Below are 22,551 nucleotides of genomic sequence, written 5' to 3' on the forward strand. Positions count from 1 at the left end.
AAAAACTAAGATTGCCTTCATTTTTATACATTTATCCTCAGTCTTTTATTTCCATACAACTTTTGGTAACTTCTATGGCTAAATATTATAATGATGGATATTTACCTTGTGACTGTGAAGGTCCATAGTATGATCCAAAGCTCGGAGTAACTGGACCTCCTCCATTCAGCTCTGACACCTCGAATAAACAGAAATGTCAAAAAAGATTCCTGCATTCTATATAGTAGTTTTATTTGTTGAAAGGAGATTGTTAGGGGTGCTAATAACTGTGCCACAAGTGATGTTAAGAACAATTATTTCTTAAATTGAAATCGTTTTCCCAACTGAAAAAAGTTGTTTAAATTAAAGGTTAAATAAGAAATAACTAATACATATTGCAAAAAACTGCATTATGTATTATGCTACTGCAATAAAACATGCAGATATTTTAGAAGTTTTTACACATCTTTACCTGGGGTGCCAATAAACATGGCTGGCATTTTATATGCCTGCCTGTATGTATAAAGCATGCAGTGTATCCTGTTTCCACAGGGAGGAGCACTTGTTTACTTAATTTATTTTACTCATAATTATTATTATCACAGCGTTCGCAATAACATACCTTGACGACTCCAGGTGTTGGTCCTGTAGAGCAAAATGGGCTCAGTGGAGGAGTAGGGAGTCCAGGGGAGATGACCACCACATGCTCTGGAGAAGTCAGTATGTGCTGGCCTGAAGAAACTTCAGGCTTTCTAGAAAGATGAGTCTGGAAGCCATTTGGATGGCCCGCTACTTCCGCACTTTGCTGCATAAAGATTAAATTAGAAAAATTTGGATGAACAAAAAGAATGCCTGAACTTTGCTCCGTTGTCTCATCCTGTGGGCCCTGGGTAAATAATACTCTGTGGAAAGGTCATGTGAACTTGTTAGCAGCCCTGGTATTCTCCAGAGAATAACTGCCCTCTGTGGGGGAGCCGGTGATGAAAAGACACTCCAATTTATTTAGAGCAAAGGCAGTGGGAAGTGGTGTTTCAACCTTTTCATCATTTTTCTCACAGGAGCTACAGAAAAGCAGCATTCAAGGTGCAGAGGTGGTGGGAGGGGGGGACTAAAACAGGAGTTAAGCATTTAATAAGCTTATTATCCAGCTGGTCGCAGGTCAAAGGGTGGAGCTGGCATGAAGATGAAAATGTCAACGTCAAAGTCCAGTGGTCTCCTTGGTGATTCTTGTCCTGCTCGACCAGCCCATGATTGAGTCTAAGCCCACTATTGAAACACTCTGTGTTTCAATCAAGTGCCTTCGTCCTGTCTTTTGGGTTGGCCGGGGTCATGGGTAAATACCAGTCTCTTAGTAACTACCCCACTGCTAACTGCACCAAAGACATGTTGTGGCGCCTCAGACTAAACTGACTTGTTCACAGTAATGTTGTATTTTTGTTCTTTGACTTGATTTTTCCAGTTTCCACGTTTCAAATGTTTGTCAAACAGTGGGATAATGTTGCTACCAAAGGTGTCCTATCGTTATCACAGCATTTTAGCCACTGATATTACCCGATAGTCTGCTGTCTGCACTGTTGCCAACTTAATGTCTTTGTCGCTATATTTAGCAAGTTTTCAGAGCCCTGAGCAACTTTTATTTTAAAAAAAGGACTAGAGTCAAATCTATTGGTGACTTTCACGACTACATGTGAAAGCACCAATCGTTCTGCAGTTAGGCTACTCAGTGTACTGCAAGTGCTGCCTTGAGTCCTTCCCACTTTCCAAGCACTGACAGGTTGTCAGGATCTGTGCTTTGTCTGTTTGTTTGGTGCTTTTACTGTGCTTAGCCCCTAGATGGCGTGGAACCTGGAGGAGAGGTGACAGGTGTTCATCATTCCCTTGATTACCTGCTGGGGAGTATTTAAGGAGGAGGCTGCCAGCTACTCACTGCCAGAGTGTTGTCCCTTAGTGGTACAGCTCAAGCCACATTACCTTGTCTTGTTCTTGCCTTGAACTTTAAGTGATTTTAATTTGTTACCTTGCAGGATTAACTGAACCTGACCTTGCCTTTTTGTGTGGAACTCTGCCTGGATTAACCACTTCTGGAAAGAAGCTATCCATCTCCATGATCAAAGACTCGAGCCTTTCGTTACTTCATTGGACCACACCGGTTGGCAGCCTCCTGAATTCTTCGCTCCTTGGATTACCATTCAAGAACCCTGTCCACCCTCCTCCTTCCACTGCACCAACTTCTGAAAACCCTGGACCATCTTATCATCCTGGCACATCATTATTCGACCATCATCTGTCTCACGGGTACACAACTATTTGGTCTCTCCGCTTCACCCTCTGGCAGATCATTCCACCAACCCAGTAAGGCTGAATTATTATTCTTGAGTTTTGACCCTGAGTATTCCCTGCTTACCATCCTGTTTATTTTACAGTTGGTTTCCCGGTTCCAGTTCCCCTGCCCATTTCACTACACTGTAAATAAATACTTTACTGTAAAACTCTGTCTCCTGAATTGCTTTCTGCATGTGGGTCAAATCCGTTAAAAACAATATGACACAGGTGGTCATTCTGTAACCTCGCTGTATTATAAAGCAATACACATTATTTTACTGATCTCTGATAAAGAATCAGAGCTTCACAGAAAGCAGCTGAAATACCAGTCAATAACCTTTAAACATTAAAATCAAAGCACTTAGTTTATGGAATATTATGACCCACATTAACAAGTCATATATAGACAGAGCAAACATTAGCCTAGCACTTCAGTGTACAAGTGTAAAAGCTATGTACGCTTTTGGTGACACATTGCCAAAAAATCTAAGATGATTTTTTTTTTCAATTTAGTTGATCGGGTGAGTAGCAGAAGGAGGGGCTTGCCCAGGGCAGCATACATGGGAGAGTCACCACTGACAATACCAATGAAGACTATGCTATACTAGTAATATGTTGTGTTATTTCACTGCAATTCAAAGCTACAGCTTTTCAACCATGTAGACGACATTGATTTTAATGTGGGATTACATTAAATCTTGGTATAAGCACATGCTCGCTGATAAACAATTCTGATTGCTAACTAGAACATTACATTCTGATCAAGACATAGCTGCTACCATTTTATTTAAAAAAGTGCCTTACCTGAGTCTGCATATGGTCTGTTATGGTTCCTCTGTGATTAATCGTTTCCCCTCAGCATGAAGTATCTGCTAAGAAACAAGGTGAATATATGAAGTTCGTTTATGATAGAGAATCCATATGAAAAATATGCCACACTCTAGTTACTTTTATTTCTTTTTAATTATTTTTTGTATGTGTGTCTGTCTATAAAATATATTATAAAGTTGCAGTTTGCAAATCCAGCAGGTTTGTTTTAACATTACATATGCAGTACTGTAATAGTGCTAAATCAGAGTTAAGAAATACATTAAAATCCCACATCTTATTTTTGTACTTATTGATTTACTGTAGCCTCTCTATAGAAAATCTCTCTAAAGAAAAACACAAATTCTAAAATGTCTCTTTTAAATGATACACTTTGCATAAATTATACAAAGAATGACAACAGAGCATTTCTAGGTGATGTTTTTTATACAAAAGTTCTAATATACGTTAATAGATTGCTATTATCTCTTTTTATTCTTATGTGTTCATGTGTTTTTAAACACAAGTAGTCAATATTCATAACTAATAGACCTGGGCTTCTCTGTCATAAATTAGCTATTTTCCTTCTAGGCGGTCTTGACAACTGTTCCATTATCCTATCCAACCAGTAACACATCGAGGGAAAGTCAACATCACCTACGTGTGCCTGTAACTGAGGAAATTACCCACCCAAAACAATGGGAATACTCACATGCCTCCCTCGTTTTTCCCCAGTAATACAATTTTGTAATAACCCCAATCTGAATAGACTAAATGATGGAGAAAGACAGCTACGGAAAGTTATATATCAGTTTCACCTCCTATTTTAACATCAAAGGCACATTGATAGCGAAGGGGTGAATATTTTTCCTCTCCTGAATGAGGCGGGTGTCAATAGAAACTAACTAGTCTACAATGATGAAGGAATGGAAACCACAGCTTCTACACCGCTTTAAATCCCTAAAACCCCACTGAAGAGTGGCAAACTCTTTGAAGGGTTTTTGAAATCAGAATATCTAGATTTGTTGTCAAACCCAGTGTTACCATAGAAACAAAATATGCGACACTCCAACAGAGATGAATAATTTTGCAGCGTTACTATAAGGTTTAGATGTTTTTTTCTCTGCTGAAAGCAACGACTTTGCAGCATGAGGTTAAAGTGCGGATTCAATATTGGCCAGACTACTACAGCCTGAAAGCTGCCTGACACAGCTTGCACTAATGTGTTTTCCATGTGGTATTTACAGCAGCGTAACACAGTCTATAATCACTTTTGTTAAGATTGTGGAACCCATAAACTCTCAATCTTTCTGTGCAGCTCATACTGAATCGATGTTCCAGGTTGCTGACAGCAGTGTTACTCATTTGAATCTTTATCTTCCAATGAATTGCATTACATAGCAGGAAGCAAAGTAGACTAGGATACTGTGATAACAACAATAGCATAAATGCTCAGGCATGCCAATTGATTAATCATCCTCAGTCGCAGCCATTGGATTATCTATCCAACTGTGCAAACAACATTGTTATAAATAATGCCGAAGGCTCATTCTCAGTGTGTTTTTACATGCTGCTCCGTGTTTATACCTGACCTCCTCTAAGACGGTATCCTGTCATCTTAAAAGCTCTATTGCATTTACGAACAAATGACAGGATGAGTCATTTTCAGGTTTGTTTGATGAGGAATTGAACCACATTCTTTTCCATTCAGTTCTGACATACAGATCCAAGCAGAAACTACAGTGTGTTGCGTAAGTATCTACACCCTTTGACGTTTTCACATTTTGTCACATTACTAAACCAAACTTCTGTGTATTTTATTTTAATCTCATATGATAGACTGACATAAAGTACACTTTAATAAATGTTATATCTCTTAACTTAGAAATGAATGTTAAAAAACTGCCTTCAACTATGAGTAAAGTCAACTTTCAGATTTGCATAGTCTCAACTCTGACAAGCTTAAGAACAGTCAGGACAATTTACAAGTATAAGTTTAACATTGAAGAACACATAAACTTATATTCCATGCATAAAACTAATTAAAACAAGTGGAGTTTGAGAGGTAAAATAAATGCATTTAACCCAAGGGGGTCAGTTTTTACAGTGTATAATTGTGAAGTGGATGGAAAAAGCCACAGGCTTTTCACTATTTCTCACAAATAAACATCTGAAAAGAGTGGAATGCATTTAAATTTTGCCTATTCTTCTTTGCAAAATAGATAAAATAGCTGGAAGGTAAACCTTCACCCCAGTTTCAAGTCTCATTTAGCCACTAACAGGTTTTCTTCCAGCATTGTTTAGTATTTCTCTGAATCAGTATCAGTATCAGTAACAAATCAGCTATCTTGGCATCAGCTCTGACCAGTTTTCTTGTCCCTGCTAAAGGAAATCACTCCCACAGCATTATGCTGCCACTGTTATTTTTCATCTACTTGGATAGTGTGCTCAGGGAGATGTTTTTACACCACACAGAGAGTTTTTATTTTAGGCTCATCGGACCAGAGCACCTTCCGCCAGGTGTTTGCTCTGTCTCCTATATGTCATTTGCCAAACTGCAAACAAGACTTCTTGTGACTGTTTTTAAACAGCATTCTTTTTCTTGTATTAAGCATAGCTAATAGCTGTGCAGTGGGCAGATTATTCTGTCTCTGCTTTGGATCTCTGCAGCTCCTCCAGAATTACCATGGACCTCTTAGCTGCTTCTATGATTAATGCTCTTCTTGCCCGGCCTGCCAGTTTAGTGAGGACTACTCATATTTGCAGTTGTAACATAATCTTACTGTTTTTTACATAATGGATTGAGCAGTGCTCCATTAAAAGTTTATAGTTTGAGATATTGCTTTATAACCTAACTCTGCTTTTAATTTCTCCACGTTATTCCTGACCAGTCTGCTGTGCTCTTTGGTCTTCATGATGGTGTTTGTTTCCTAATCTTCTCCAACAAACCTCTGAGGCCTTCACTAGAACAGTTGGATTTATAGTGAAATTAAATAACACACAGGTGGACTGTATTTACTAAATATTCGACCTCTAAAGGCAATCAGTAGCACAGAATTGTATTTAGTAGTATCAGAGTTAGGGGGCTGAATACAAATCAATGTATTCCTTTCATATATTTAACTGTAAAGAATTTTAAAAACCATGTATCATTTGGCACTATCTACCTTGGCCTGTAACACAAAATCCCTTTAAAATACACTGAAGTTTGTGGTTGTAATCTAATGAAATGTCAACAAAAATTCAAAGGTTATAAATACTTTTCACTAACCTGAAATATGTGATCCTATGAGGCTTGTTTGTCAGATTAGGTACATTTTGAAAATAACCTATAAGCAGGTATTAAACTTACCTAAGTAGAAAATCATCATAATTAACAGAATGAGATGCTTAAAAACATCAGCCTGTGTGTAATTAATCTATAGAATGTGTTTCACTTGGTGAATTGAGTTACTGAAATCAACAGACCTTTCAGTAATGTTCTAATTTATTGACTGGGTTTGTACAACAGTGCCTGTGAGTGAATGCTCTGAAAACAAATTACTGCTTGTAGTACAATTTAGCATTATTATCCTAAATTTACAAATGTCTCTGAAAACACGCTGTCTGCTAAAAATGCAAAGTTCAACCCTCCCAAGAAATAGATAAAAATAAAGACATCCCTATGAGATCATTGGCATCTCATGGAAAGATTGTGCAACTATACAGGAACAAATGACTTAAGAGACTACACTCAAATAAACTATTATATCCAAAACAAAAGACTTTCAAAGGTATTTGTTCAATGAAAACATTTTTGCAATCTTCTTAAGTTACTCATAGTGTCTTATGAAAAGTGTGACGAAAAGTGTTCAATCAAAACATCCCTTTCAAACTTTATATAGATTCTAGGCAGCACAAGTTTTTTTAAATACATGTTCCAGCATTTTACGGATGCTTGATGTTTCATTCTTTTCTAAAGAAGTAGCTGATCTTTTTTATCTTGCATAATAACTTGTGTGGCTCTGTCTGGTTTTTCTTGGACGACAAAAAGTCCAACCCAGAACTGCTGTAGCCTCTCACGCATACCCGCTTTGAAACCAGCAAACACAATCCTACCTAATAAGGAAAATTCAGAGATGATATTAAGCAAGAAAAACCTGAATCAGAAGTCTGCCTTTCTGAGTTTCTTCTCAAATGCTCAGAGCATTTTTACACAATTACTGAAACACAGCTTCCATCAAGTTTTAGGAGCTTAATGCGATCGCTGTGAAACGTCATAGTTCACATATTTACAAGCTGCACCCCCTGCAAGGTGAGAGGTCCATTTGCACCGCTGGATCAGAAGCGGTGGTGGAAGAAAAACACAACCATAAAAGGCCCCATGTGTACCTTGGAGAAGGAGATGATGTTCTGTTTTAGACATGTTTTTACTCTAACTGGATTTTCTGTTTCCAGCTTGCTTCATATCTGCTTGTTTCACATTCAGCTCAGCTCAGTGCAGCGAAAGACCTGGGAAATGAGAAGGCTTTGACAAAAGAAATCTGTGCATCTGTCCCTAGGACATTTAAAACAGTTTGTTGAAGTACTAAACCAGATGTTTCCCTTCCCCTGATGCAAACAAAACTGAACTGACTAAACAAAAGTTACTTTTGTGAGGCATGTTTTTTTCTTCTCCTTTTTTACTTTTTTCAATGGCGGATGAAAAGATATTATCTGAAGTTGTTGAACCAAAGCTGACCAACTCAGCAGCTCCAAGGTCAGTGAACCTAACCACACCCGTGCAATTCCTATAAACCACAATGGGAGGGTTCCTCTCCTGATATTAACAGTAGCTCAATAGTAGTGGAATAGGAACAGATTTTCCAACAGGAAAACATACAAACATACAAACAATCACATATCAAAGAGCTCTTATTTGACACCAGAGCAGAAAAGATTGTAACATGTACAAATTCTCAAATTTCTCTGTTTTTCACTGGAGGAGATCCCTAGGTCTCAGAGAAAAAACCATGACCCAGATGGATTTTCTATTCTTTCACACACACAGAGAAAGGGACTTGCTTTTTTCTTCCCATCAACATATCTGTCAAGTTGACAGCCCGCTAAACAGAAACTGTGGCAGGGCTGACCCCTGAACTGCTGTGATCAATATCAGCAAGATGTGATTTGTGGTCAGAGGCTGTATTGTCCTGTCATTAAGTCAGGGAGAAAGGGCTGTAATGAAACTGACCTGCATTTATTAGCCCATGCTTAGTCGTCTGCACGCACAGTGGTGAGGAGGGTTAATAATTGACTCCAAAAGGGTGGGAGCTGTTTAAGTTGTATTTACATCCACAAAATAGTCCATGTTCAACCAAACACTGACAGCCTTGTAAAGTAGTCATAGCCTTTGAACTTCTCCACTTTTTATCATGTTACAACCACAAACATCAGAGGGTTTATGAAAAATATTGCATAGTTTTCACATTTAAAATAAAAATAATAATTTAAAAAGAGTGGTCTGCATTATTTAGCACTCTTTACTCCAATACGCTTAAATAAAATCAAGTGCAACTGATTGCCTTGATGTCATCAATACCTAATCAGTGAATTGAGTTGCCCCACAACAATTGCAGCTCTAACTGCAGCAAAAGGTGTTTACAATGTACTGAATCAGGGGGGCATGCCACACTTTTCAGATACGTATTTGCAAAAAGTAGTTTCAAACCCATGTACAAGTTTCATTCCAGCGCAGAATTAAACAGTATTTTGCATTAATCTATCACATACATCCAATAAAAAAACATAGAAGCTTGTGGTGTAATCTGATAAAGTGTGAAAACGTTTAATGTTTGAATACTTTGGCAAGTGTCTGTATGTTGTAGTTTAAAACATGTAAAAATCTTAAGAACAGCAGAATCTTATCACCTGTTAGAACATAGATTTGCTTCTCCTCAACAGGTTATATAACAGGGTCACGAAACCGCACAGCCCTGGCCCTAAGAAGTGCCGAGGGTGCTAATTACAAGCACATTCATTGGATAACTAAAAGGACGTTTTATAAACACAATAAATGAGTCACGGCGCAGCTACGCGAGAGGTCAGATCCGTGAGGCTGATCATACAACTGAGCTGCCTTTTTGCAGCTCTGCAGATGTTCAGATGGAGCCCATACAAGGTCTTGCAGCTGTGAGTTTGTCATATGTAGTTGTAGCTGCTAGGGGGGAGATACACAAATTTATCAGGGAGGGAAGTAGTTCACCTCCATGTATGGTGCTTCTCTGGCCCGAGCAACAGGAGGTGTCTGCGTGCTTCTTGTCAATAGAAAGGCAATATGTTCCCAGAAGAAGCTCCAGGCTCATAAATCACAGCCTCTCTCAACAAGAGGAGCCACATCCAAGTAGATACAGTAATGTGAAAAAGTATTTACTCGCTTACAAATGTCCTTGTTTTGTTTGTCAGTGTTCAAATGATTAATGTATTTTTAAGTGAAAAAAGGAACTCGAGCCTAGTGGAAATAGTAATTTCCACCCAAACCTAATCCACAGTCGTCTTAGTGGCAACAAGGGCCATCAAGCATTTACTCGCAATGATTCTTTCACATCGCTGTGAGGAATTTTGCAGCATGTTTTTCTGCAGAAATATTTGCTTTAGTTTATGGTCAGGAATATTCTAGCTTTTTTCTGCTAGAGACCACATGGTTCCATAAATTACAGCCAGTCCCTCCTTCGGGTCCTGAAAAGAATCCCAGGCCATCACACTACCACCACCACAACTGTAGGATATTCTTATAAAATACTCTGCGAGGTTTATGCCTAGTTCAACAGGATGCATACCTTCTAACAGGTTTTAGTTTTGTCCTGTCAGTTCACAGAAGTTGTTTCTCCAAAGTCTTGGAAAATCCTCATGATGTTTCGTGTAAGTGTGAGATTGTCCTCTATTGGCTTTTTGTGTTTTTCCCTTCTAACCTTGCCATGGATGCCATTTTTACCGAGGTTCTTTCTTATTGCCAATTTATGAAGACAAATGAGGCAAGTTATAATCTGAAATATTTAAGTGTGACAAAAATGCAAGCAAATTAAAAGAAACTTGTAAGGGCAAATACTTTTTCACAGCACTGTAAACCTGATTAGATTTGGCTTTATCAAAATAACGTAATTTCAGATCATTTCTCAGTTAAGTGCATGTGCAGTCTTAAAGTCAGAGCATGGGAAAGTACCCTAAGAGTGCAAAAAAATGCACAAAATCCTCATGCCTGTCACTTTCCATCCTCAGATCTGAGTGCAGGCTGTGGATATGGGCCTCGGCAGCTGGAACAACAGTAATATGACAGAATGAGTCACAAAGAGAGTCAGGGTCAGCTGTGAAAATCACCCCGACATTCTGGGGCCCATTAGGCTGAAAATCTCCTGCAGGATGGGTAATGGAGGGAATTATTTGCACTCTCATAAGCTTCAATGGCTCTATCCAGTTCATTCTTGGTTACTGTAAATATCTATAATTGATGACATTTTGGCAAAAATATCCAATAATTCTGTTCATGTGCATCCTTTTATTTCAACAGCAGAGGTACTCAGCTTACATGTGGTTACTTGTTTTCACAGACGATGCAACGACACCAGAGACCACAGAACCTGCTAGTAATCCCTGAACATTCAAACACACTCCCCAAAGCACCAGAAATATTATTCTATCCACCCACAAACCTTACGGACACCTGTTATTTTAAATGCAGTGACTGAACTCACCTTTCTGTAGGCATCAACCTGTGAACTCACACGTCTTTTTGTTCCCCTTAGCTGTGCATGAACACCTCACTGCAGATCTTCTCTGTACTTTCTCTTACTCTCTCTGACTTTTGAAACTGGCCAGGACACACAATCTCTCTCATACTCCTAGCCCTTGTTCGGCCTGCCTCCGAGGAGGACTTCCCGGTTGACAGCCATCGTCATAGCAACCCACTTCAGCATTACGTTCAAAAGGCACCCCCAGCTCCTCCTGCCCTGTCAGTTTCTTAGGGCACCTCCTCCTGGCATTGTTGTGATGAGGTGATATATTTGCAGGAAGGGGTTAACCGAAGGGGAATGCAAATACTTCATCACCTTCACCTCCTTCATGACTCCCTGATGTCCCGTCCTAACTTTATCTCCTTCATGCCTCACTTTCCTTTTGTAGACATGTCTTTGTGTGTGTAGGTGTCTGTGTGTGTGTGGGCAAAGACCAGGTCCCTGACTGGCCAAAGGCTTGATAGGAGAAAAAGAGCCCCTTCTGTTCCTGCTGCAACTCTGGAAGTGTTTCAAGGTGATTACTCTATCCCACATAGTCAAGCACTGACAGAACAACCCTACAGACTTGTTTTCCATGATCACAGTTACACACACACACACACACACACACACACACACACACACACACACACACACACACACACATGGCAGCTGTAATTTTGGATGCCAAAGTTGAGAAAATAGCTCGGAGCCTGATAGATGTTTGCCCTGGAGAACGCAAATTATTCAAAGCAGGAGATGTGTTCTGTGAACAGATAAGTCAGACAAATTTCAGCTCTGATCGCCAAATGTCACAGCATGCAGCTCAAAACAGGCCAAAAGGAGCACAAACTGCTTCTTTTGCACTTGGTTTCTGTACAAATAAAACCAGGATTTCCAGTTTGCCCACAGTTCTTGCCAATGAAGACAAAGCTTGAAATCCAACTTATTGACTTGCTTTAGCCCTGACTCTGCAGCTGATTAGGAAATATAGTCTCACCCTTCATGTTAGATTGTGTGCATTTAAAAGGGGAGGAGAAGAACACTTACCAGGGCAGTTGTGTCCAAAGTATTTCCCACATGGGAAAGTTGGCGAGGGCTCATAGGCCACAAAAAGTTTATATTTTTTTAATTACCAGTGAATTGTTTTTAAACTTTTAGCAATAAACTATGCATGGGCTGTTTTACTGAAATAAAGATAGTAGTCTTTTTTGGCTGAAAATCATTGTCATCATCAAATTAGCCTCACTTGAAAAAAGGCATACAGTGTCTTGAATTTTTTTCAGGTCAGTTGGTTTCTATTTTCTTGCTCTTTTTTTATTCTATTCTCTGTTCTGCTAAAAATTATCAATGGGCAGAAAGCCTTATTATTAGCCCAGTCCTACCACTTTGCCACATGATGCATGCACCTGTACCCACACCATCCTATAGCATCACCATAACTTCAGTCAATGCCGGTAGGAAGAAGTAAGAAAAGAAATCCTGTCACTTTGCAGACAGAAAGACAGACGTTTGAGCTAAAGCGCAAGTGCCACAATGATGGCAAATCACACCACCACTTACGGTGTAATCACTGCTTTTATTAGTGGTAAAGACGGGCGGAAACCAATCAGATGGTAAAAGTAACATGGGAGAATGAGCAGATTCAGTCTAGTTAATGTTCTGAAAAAGACCAATGTCTTCATCAGTTTTTGTTTAAGCGTCACCATGCACAACTATCCATCATGGTTTGGGGTGTAACTGAAATATAACTCAAAACCTTTAAAATCTGTTTAGAAATGTGCAAAACCTAGTATTATTTATTGGATTTAAAGCCCTGAAGGAAAATCTGCAGTCTGGGCTGATTATGTTAATGTTTGTCTTCATACAATTTTATTATATTTTCATGCTATCGACTGCTCTGTTTTATGATCTTTGTTACTGAGCTGTGTTGCTGCTGTTTTGGTCATGTCTCCCTTGATAAACATATATTTATTCTTAATGGGACAGTCTGGTTAAATAAAGAAAATGAATGAATGAATAAATGAATGGATGAATGGTTGAATGAAAGGTTGGTTTGGTGAAAATTCACCAAAATTTACTATGCTAGTCAGCTCAATTATTGTGCCTCTTGTGATGTCATCGACCCAAACCCTATAAAATTGTTTGAATTGTGAGTGGACACTTGGTAGTGGAAAAAAATGTTCCTTCAGATACCATTTTTAATGAGTAATCTCTGTGTTTTACCATTATTATGCTGGTTGGCCTCATGCTGAAACTAAAGGAGTCAGCCTTTTTAATAATTCAGTTCTGTGGCTTGGTAGAGCAAACCCGGGAACAGATATCTATTTACTGGGTCTGTACTGTTCATAGGGTTGTTTTTGCCAAACACTTTAGCTGCTGAACACGATGGGCATGCTGGGTAATAAAGGTTTACTTCACAATGTGCGTCCTGCTGGAGCAGACTTTCACCCTGCGGTGACCACATTTGACAACCTGTCACTTTGCAACTAAATGAGGTAATCACGCAGGAGGACTGGGAAGTTTGGCTCGCTGAAGGCTCCTTCACAATGTCTGTTTGCAAAATAAATACAAGAACTCGTCTTTTCCTGCTCTATTTTTAACTGTGAAATCACAGACGATTGAGACAGGAAGCAACACGGTGCTGAATCTGGTGCTCCAGCACTTTAACATGATGGATGGATTCCAGCAAAACTTTGTTACTCCAACCGCTGTCCTATAACACAATGCCAGCATGCTCCTGCCAAGCCTCATTAAAAGGATAACAGCCAGATTCCAGTGAGCAAGCAAAGCATGACATAAACTGGTTATGTAATCGAAACCTACATCACTTACTGATTATGTCCTGGGGCCTTTTTTTTGTCTTTATTATTTGTACCACCAGGTTCAGTGAGACAAAACACAGCGAGTCTGCAGACATCACAGGATGAAGTTATCATCTCATGCACATATATCTACATAGAGAAATAAGAGATAAGAGACGGTATCATGCAGAACCCTAAACATATAGGGTTTTTTTTCCCACAGCAAACAGCTATTTTAGATCAAAATCAAAGCATTCAAATAAATTCACAAAGTCTTATGTGCCTTGATGTCTGTTTTTCAAATACTGTATAAAACTGCATTTGGACACTTTTGTAACTGGTAAAGATCTAGTGATAACCTCCTGCTGAACTCAGACTTTTATGTAGTAAAACCTACCTCATGCTAGACGTGACTGTCGAAAGGTTTCTCAACAACATTGAGAACATAACTGAGAAAACATCTAAACAATGACCCATTAGCAGCCTTGTAATGAACTTTATCCTTTCAGTCAGAGGAGTTCCTATTAGTGAGAAGAGTTTAAAATCAGTTTCAGTGACAAAATAAGCATCAAAATCAGAAGCACCAAGTGATTTTAATATTACTTCCCTGTCAGTCTAACCCTTGCTGCCACAGTTTCTGTTAGGAAAGGAGGCAGGAGTTGTACAGTACTTACAGACGAGTGCCGGCTCCACAGTGCAATGCCTCCACAGCTCTGCAGACAAGAGGAAGTGAATGAAAAGGAAGGAGCTAACCTCACCACCACTCCTCTCTCCCTGTATCTCCCTCCCTCTTTTTTCTTTCTGAGGACAACAGGGTGGCTTTTATCTCTGCTAAATGATTCACCCTGGGCTCTGAATGTCTGAATGTTTCACTGGCTGTCCGTGGGTATGCACATATATGTGCATACTGGCCTGTGTTTATTGTGTGTGAGCTTGTACTTTAAAGCTCATCAGGGAGAAAGCGCTCAGTAATAGTTTCCATCCACAGCTGGAAATAATAGAGATTCCCATCCAGGCACAAGCTGCACTGGAACCACCCTCCAGTGTTTTACATACTGCTAAGAGGGGGAGTCCATTTCAATAGCCATCCTAATAAATGGGACTGAATGAGACAAATGTTATAGCAGGCATATGTCACTGTCTGGGCATTTTACACGTGGCTCATTTGTAGCTACTTAGCATAGAAAGAGAGACTGGACAGCTGTCTGGAACAAACACATTTGATAAAAAGTAAAACCTCGGGTCAGTTTATGTATATAGAACCAATTTACAACAAATGTCATCTCAAGGCATGTTACAAGACAAACAGGTCCAAGTCATAACCAGAAACCTGAACTTAATATCACAAAGACAAAAAGGTAGTGGTTTGTGAGCAGAGACAGATTCGTCAACTACATCTCGGCTTTTTAAGCGTTTGACTTTTCAGGGAGAGCAGGTTGATCTGGTAGAATGCTTTAAATATCTGGGGACACAGATTGACACCTGTCTGTCCATTTAAATACACTCTGACATGATTTATAGGAAAGCCCTACATCACCTCCATCTTCTGAGAAGGCTGGAGTATTTTAACGTTAGCAAAAAGATTTTAATCATGGATTACCAGTCAGTTATTGGATCCTTTCTCACCTTCCATATCACCTATGGGTGCAAACAGCAAATCAACAAAAAATAACAAGTCAAGCTAGCAAAATAATTGGTTCATCACAAATCTCACTGTCCCATCTGTATGAGCGTTTTTTGGTCAGGAAAGCCATCCTAATCACAGACGAACCCTCTCATCCCCTCCATTACTCATTTAGTCTCCTGCCTGATGGCAGGAGATACAAAGTCAAACTCACCAGAAAAGCAACACACAGAAACTTCATTCATTCCAACTGCAATTACAGCCTTCAAGAGCAAAGGGATAATCCGTTTAGGATTTTTATGATGTTCATTTTGGTGTATCTTTGTTTTGTATGTGAACATTTGAACATTTTACATGTGTCTATAAAGCCCTGTCGAAGACAAATTTCTGTTTCAATTCAATTCTATTCTATTCTATTCTATTCTTAATATTTTGTCAAATCAATTCAGGACATAAGACAGATTTTAATTTAATTATATATTCCATTTTGGTCATAGTTATAATGCAAGAGTCATTCATTCATTCATTCATTCATTTTCTACCGCTTATTCCATAGTGGGTCGCGGGGGAGCTGGTGCCTATCTCCAGCAGTCCATGGGCGAGAGGCAGGGTACACCCTGGACAGGTCGCCAGTCCATCACAGGGCAAGAGATATATAATATATAATATATAATATATATAATGCAAGAGTATGTTGTCAAATTCAGTTTGTAATGTGAATTGTCTGTCTAAGAAAGCACAGCTGACTGAACCCAGTTATTGACATTGCAGCAATCCCTCCTCCTGAGCAAGTATGTGGCGACAGTGAAAAGGAAGGCTTCCCTTTTAACAGGAAGAAGCCTCCAGCAGAACCAGGCTCAGTGTGAGCGACCAGGTGCTCTATTCAACTTGGGATTGAGAGGACAGAGAAAACACACAAAAAGTCAGAAGCAGTCTAGGAATACTTTCCATTTAATAAAAAATCTGAGGACAAGGTGCCAATGGCAGCTGTAGCTTCATTAGTAGATTTGTCTTGGAGAGAGAGACAGACAAACAAATATGTGCTGAACCAGTAGCACTATCTATGGGATGGAAAATAGAGTACATACCCTACATATAAAGTAAACACTAACCTAAACCTAACTTCTTTCATAACAAAAAACATATTGTAACAGCTGTACAACATGACATTCATTGTTTCTGGATTATTCTAGTCATAAAAAAGAATAAATGTCACCTGCTTGTTCACCTACACTGCATGTTTGGTTGAAGGAGATTGGTGAAATTGTGCGCTCCATTTGAATAAGATTTTTTTTTTTTTTGATTTTCCAAGTTCCAGGTTTGAAAATAAACAGAAACCCCTCTGAAGTCTGAACTACAATTGACAAAATTCAGTTGGCTTGTATCTCATTAAACCACTTCACGTTCACAGGAATGTCCACCTAAATACATTGTTATTGGCTTACAACACTAATAGTACATAAACGCACTGGCTAATAAAGACAACACGTAAGCAAAGTTGCCATCTCTATATCCAGGTTCTGATTTCTAAATTAAGTGTAACTATTATCCACTTCTGTTTCTACTGAGGGTGCTTTAAGAATTCTGCACTGTACCCCTCATTTGTGTAGGTTATGACTGAAGCAAATATCAGTGTGCTTGAACAACACGCCTTCTTCACTGCTTGTGCATCAAAAGGGCATCTTCCATCATTCATCTGCTTTGGATTCCCCTTGTAAGTGGTGAATACTAAAATTTCTTCTGGGTACAAGTCAAGATTGTCCAAGCATCACCGGTGCCTCACAAACCCAAGTTTGAGAACCATGGTTCCAAAAGAATGTAATGGTTCAATTGATATACTGATCTGCCACCTTTTTATTGGTCGTGTGTGTCTGTGAAACTATTCCTCACTAAGCTTTGAAATCCAAATGTTAGGAAGTCCTCACATTCATGAAAACACATATACATTTTGTTTTAGTACAAGTTATTACTTACCTTCTGAGTAAGAGGAAAACACAACAGCTAAATCAAAAGTAGTGTGACAAACCTGTTAGATGTTAACTGTATATCTGTGGAAATGTGTCTGTTGAATTTCTGAGTATTTTATGCGTGAACTCCTAGGATTCCTTCTTGAGAAGATCAGAGGCAACTAGTCTCTGCAATCCAAGATAAATATTTAACAGGTTGACTGTGTGATCAGAAACCAAAGGTCACACCTAACTTCCATTTCTCTGGAGCTCATCCACACGTCCAACAACTCCACTTTGAACATAAACTGTTCCAGTCGGACCATTCAGATAAGTAGTTAATACTCACTCATGAAGAAAGACTTTTTTCTGCATTCTCCGTTCGTGTAAAACTGCAGGACACTTGGACTGGAAGCCTCAATTCTGGGAAAAATGACAGAAGACAGAATGCCTTCTCAGTTACAGGCAGCAGTTAAAAAGCATGGAAACAAAATGCATTTTACCAAAAATATCTGACCTGCTTAATTTTGCAGGGACACGCACACCACCAGTAGCATTACAGTGCCTCTTAGTGGTTGCAAGGTGAATTACAGGGCAACTCTGTCGCGACATGTGACGCCGGAGTTGACGCTTTATTATCAATCAGTGGCACAATGAGCATAAATGAAATGACACTAAATTGAGTTAAATTCAATAAAATTAAACTATAGTTAGATATATCTGCAATATATGCAGCCTAAATATCAATTGCAAATCATACACCTTTAAATTATAAACTCATGGTTCCTTTACAATCAACACATAAGAAAAGTAATTTGACTGTTAAAACAATAACTATTGTGCATGTATTCATCAGTTTTCCTGCTACAGTAATTGAAACAAGAATAACTCACATCATTTAGGGCCGACACAGCCTTAGTTAGTTGACCTTGTTAAGGCCTCTGAGCATCATTTCAACTAGGTTGAGGTCTGGACACTGTAAAACCTTGATTCTTATCCTAACCATGCCACAAAGTGGTCATCTAGCTTTCTGTACTCAGTCCTGCAACTGCGAAGTCATCAGAGTATTTCTTACATAATACATCAGGCTTCACTGTGTTAAATTCAGGGAAGAAATCAAAGTAAATGATCTTCACTGAGATTGTCCAGATGACAGTAGGTTTGTTGATGCAGGTGTTTGATGGCATGTGCAGCTTCAATCCTATGATGATAAGCTAACTGGAGAAGGTCTCAGCAGGTTCAATAAAGGTTTCTCTAGGACTTTCGTGATTTGTCAGGCCCTCAGGTATGTACTCATTAAAGACGGGTGAATGAGATTTCTTAGGTATTGAAACAAGATATTTTGTATTTCACAGCACTTGAACCCATTGCTGGGTGAGGCCTAAGATTTAAGAGGAGCTGGAAAATCTCACAGAGCTGATTCTGCACAAGCCTTCAGGACTCAAGACTGACGCCATGTGGATGTTCAGCCTTACTCCCTTTCAATCTTTCCAGCTTCCTCTTTACCTGTAGACACTAAACACCCAAATATCAAGGATTCACCCTTAAAGTTATCTCTGATGTGAAGAGGGATTTTTTACTAAAGAACTTGCGTGTGAAAGAGAAAAGTGAATTCAGCCTTTTTCTCAACACACCTACAGAAAATCAACAACCAGCCCATCTTTACTGAAACATTCAGCTCTGGATGAAATGTTGATGCAGATCTTTTCATGGAGCACCAGCAACAGTTCGGCTTTAAGGTTAAACACCTTGTCTGGCTTTTTAGTTTATTTTAACCATTTACTTTGCTGCATTGACAACGCCCATTTTATGTTGCATCTGGTAAAATAATTACTCTGTAAATAATAACACATTAGCTAATATTTAATGTTATGATTAGTCGTTAATTATTTTACTTGCTTTCTGAATTTAAAATTCACTAAAAAATTTAATTCATATAAGAGCATTCTAGCAAATGTTGACAGATATTCAGAGAAGACTTGGGAAACCATCTGAGTTGTGTAGAAGTTTGTTGTAGCTTCCCATGATGCCACTGGCTGTATAAAAGCACCCCCCTTTCCAATGATCCGATCTCTACCACCCGGACTCCGCTGCGAGACTGGCCGGAGAGGCAGGGTGCTAATGTCTCTTTGCTGGCAAAAAGACATAAACTCTTCAAACTGGATCCAAGGGTGTCATAAGATCATGCGATCATATGCACAAGTTAAGTACTGATGAATTACTGTTGAAAGAATCGGGTATTCATTCATAAAAGGGAGGTATAAGCCTGGCTTGACTTTCTTTCCCTGAGGCCTGCAGAACCAAACTGTGTTCCAGAGAAGTCCCCAGTAGAGACGCTGTCTCTACAAGACGAGTCTGAAGGAAGGACAACGGCCCCGCATCACCATGGTTACGGTAATGTGCAGTTGGTTGGCGGACAGAACGAGCCGTCTTTCATCCACAGCTACGGAGGTTAGCTGGAAGCTAACCCTTTGTTCACGGAGCTTTCTTCAAATGTCGTCATCGTTGCCCGGACAACTCCTTCTCAACACAATTCAAACAATGTTAGGGTTTGGGCAGAGAGATATTTAGGATGAAATGATCTAAACGTTTTTCATTTTATGAAGTTTGGCCTCTCGCACCATGCACACTATGCAGCCGTTAACTGCCAGCAGAGGAGAGAATTTACAGTTACAACACATCCGAATGGCATCATCCTCAACTTTAAGGGTTGAAAAAAAATCAAATGATGTTGGCAGGAAACATACATGCTGGGATTTCCATGCTAAGGCTGGAAATACAGTCTTCAGAGTAATTACTGAGTGCCGAATAAGATGTGAAACTGCTGGGAGGTCTGATGAGAGGTTCAGGAACAGGACAGGATGTTCTGTTAAAAATACAGTCCTTTTTCTCTGAACCTGTAGCAGGCAATCATTCAAAGAAGATATTTCTAGTATATGTAAACGGCTTTGCAAAGAAAGCAACAAGAAAAACATGAGAGTCAAACAAAATATAAGTATGTTGATGTTACCTAAGAGGAAGATGGAACACGTCTGCCCATATACATCAATCATGGCCCAGAGAGGATGACTGAGGTCCACTTCTATTGGTACCTTATACCTCCTGCTGCTGTTGACCATATAATCTAAGTGACCACGAGCAGAAACCCAGAATTCCAGCACCGAACCGTCCTGACAGCAGGACTCAGGCACTAGAGAAGCCCAGTGCCTGTGAGTTTAAGTGAGGTTGGGCATGATTGTGCAGGGCAGAGGCAAAGATCTGGCTGATGGCGGTATGTTGGTGAAGCCTACACGCAATGCCCCCGTCCAGTGTGGCACTTTCTTCTCCACCAGGACACGGACCCTCTCATTGAATCTCACAGGACGATTGCTGAACACCACGCCACCTCTGAAAGTGTCTCCATTCCTCTCAGCACGTCGACAGCCCTCACTCAGGCGGATCTGGTCTCCCACAGCCTGAGTATGGAGCATCAGGGGGCCGAGGCAAAGCAAACCACAGTTGTGGGTCATCTCTGTGGCAGAAACTGCAGAGAAATCAGACCACCATTGTACCTATATGCAAGAGCATCTACCTGTACACCATGGGAGAATCTGTATATATATATATATATATATATATATATATATTTGCCAAGCTGAAAGTTCCTTTTGAAAATACTTTTTCTTTTACATTTAAGTATTGTGAATGTTCTAAATACTTGGACAGCAGATTAATTGACATTCTCAAACAATACTTGCAGTTAAATCCACTAGAAGGTGATAATGCAAATGAAATAAAATATAGGTTGATTTTTTCTAATTGTAACTGTCAGACAACCTTCTTGACCTTCCTGACATTATCTTGAATTCAAGTTTGTCAGTTTATTGGCATTTTCTTATCACGCCAGTTGTGTTCAGTGCTGGTAACACCTGCCAGAGCCCATCCATGCTGAGTGTAGGCCTGGGCTTCAGATAAAGTCTTTGAAATGTAGCAATAAATGCAAACACACCAAAGTGCCAATAAAGAGGTCACACGAGAGTGTGTGTCCATTTTTTAATTGGAAAGGTAACATGTTTTGTTTCACACTCACTGAAATAGGCACAGAAAGAAGGTAAGTAATCTTTATTGTGCAGTTGGATCTAAGAGTGACTCATCCACAATAATCCCCTGAGCGTTCTAATTTATTAATCAGTGGCCAAATGATTTCCTGTCAAACATAAATTTCCCATATTTCCAAAAACATACATCATTTATTGTTCCTGGATTTATGTCACAAACGACCCTTATTATTTGAATTCTTCCTCATCATCGTCCTAGCATCTTATCAACAAACCACTCACCAAAGCAAGTCATAAAAATCTTACCCAGTGCCTTATCGTCATTGTCTTTTCCTTATGTTCAATCAGAAGTCAGTTGTCTTCCTTATACCACCCACGGGAGATGTGGTTTCAACTATCTCTTGCTTCTGGTTTTAAGACACGACACACTGGTGATTTAAAAACACAAAAAACGAACAAACTGAACATTGACTACTTCAAGAATTCACATTGATACTTTTTATTTGGACCTTATAAGGTAGACAAACATAGTAGTGTTTAATTGTGAAGTGGCAGAAAAAAATATCTGAAATGTGCAGCATGGGTTCGCATTTAGCTCGCTTAGTAAAACTCTCTTAAACCACATTTTCCTGCAATTACAACTGCACATATTTTGGGTCAACCTTATGCACCATTTGTACTGTTTAGTATTTAACTCCATCCATCTTCTCATCAACTCTGACCAGCTTCTCTGCCCCTGCTGTAGAAAAGCATTCCCACAATAGGATGCTGCCACCATTATGTTTTACAATGAGGATGGTGTTTTCAGGGTAATATTCAGAGTAAGCTTTATAACACACATTGCCTTTTGCATGTATGCCAAAAAGCTTAATTTTGGTCTCATCCAAACAGAGCACCTTCTTCTGCACCAGGACCCCCATGTTTGATGAAGATAAACTTTAAACTGGATGACCTTTTTCTAATCAATGGCCCGATTTGTAGAGTGCACCAAATAATAGTTGTCCAATCAACAGATTCTTCCACCCGAGCTGTTGATCTTTGCAGCTCCTCTAGAGTTGCCTTGGGCAAATTGGGTTCCTCTCTAATCAGTGCTCTTTTTGGATGGCCTGTAAGTTTCTGTAGATTGAATGCTTTGGCTTACATGAAGTATGCTATGTGTGGTAGAAAACTAACACCGCATATTCCCTGAAAACAATGTCTCAGTTGTGGAGCAGTGGTGGCAGCATCATGCTGTGGGGATCCTTTTCTTCATCAGGGACATGGAAGCTGGTCAGAGTTCCTTGGGATCCCTGAAGAAAATCTACC

General features: G+C 39.4%; 1 protein-coding gene and 1 pseudogene across 9 annotated transcripts in view; both read right to left on the reverse strand.

The window, feature by feature from the left end:
* The window catches only part of sorbs3 (sorbin and SH3 domain containing 3), a 35,968-nt gene extending 21,565 nt beyond the window's left edge, over positions 1-14,403 (reverse strand). For 3 of the 9 annotated variants that reach the window (XM_047381316.1, XM_047381315.1, XM_047381309.1), the window contains exons 1-4: positions 10,818-10,973; positions 3,106-3,173; positions 602-784; positions 106-178 (exon numbers count right to left, since the gene is read on the reverse strand). In XM_047381316.1, the coding sequence (XP_047237272.1) occupies positions 106-178; positions 602-784; positions 3,106-3,117 (268 nt within the window). In that variant the 5' untranslated portion in view covers positions 3,118-3,173; positions 10,818-10,973. Of the gene's footprint in view, positions 1-105; positions 179-601; positions 785-3,105; positions 3,174-10,817; positions 10,975-13,670; positions 13,790-14,036; positions 14,054-14,313 lie in introns of those variants that run through there. The other 6 variants (XM_047381313.1, XM_047381312.1, XM_047381311.1 and 3 more) reach the window with 6 other exon arrangements.
* A 4,240-nt stretch (positions 14,404-18,643) lies between these two features.
* LOC124877911 lies at positions 18,644-22,166 on the reverse strand (annotated as a pseudogene).
* Between the last annotated feature and the right edge of the window lie 385 nt (positions 22,167-22,551).

Source organism: Girardinichthys multiradiatus, chromosome 12, assembly GCF_021462225.1.
Source record: "Girardinichthys multiradiatus isolate DD_20200921_A chromosome 12, DD_fGirMul_XY1, whole genome shotgun sequence".
Lineage (NCBI taxonomy): Eukaryota > Metazoa > Chordata > Actinopteri > Cyprinodontiformes > Goodeidae > Girardinichthys > Girardinichthys multiradiatus.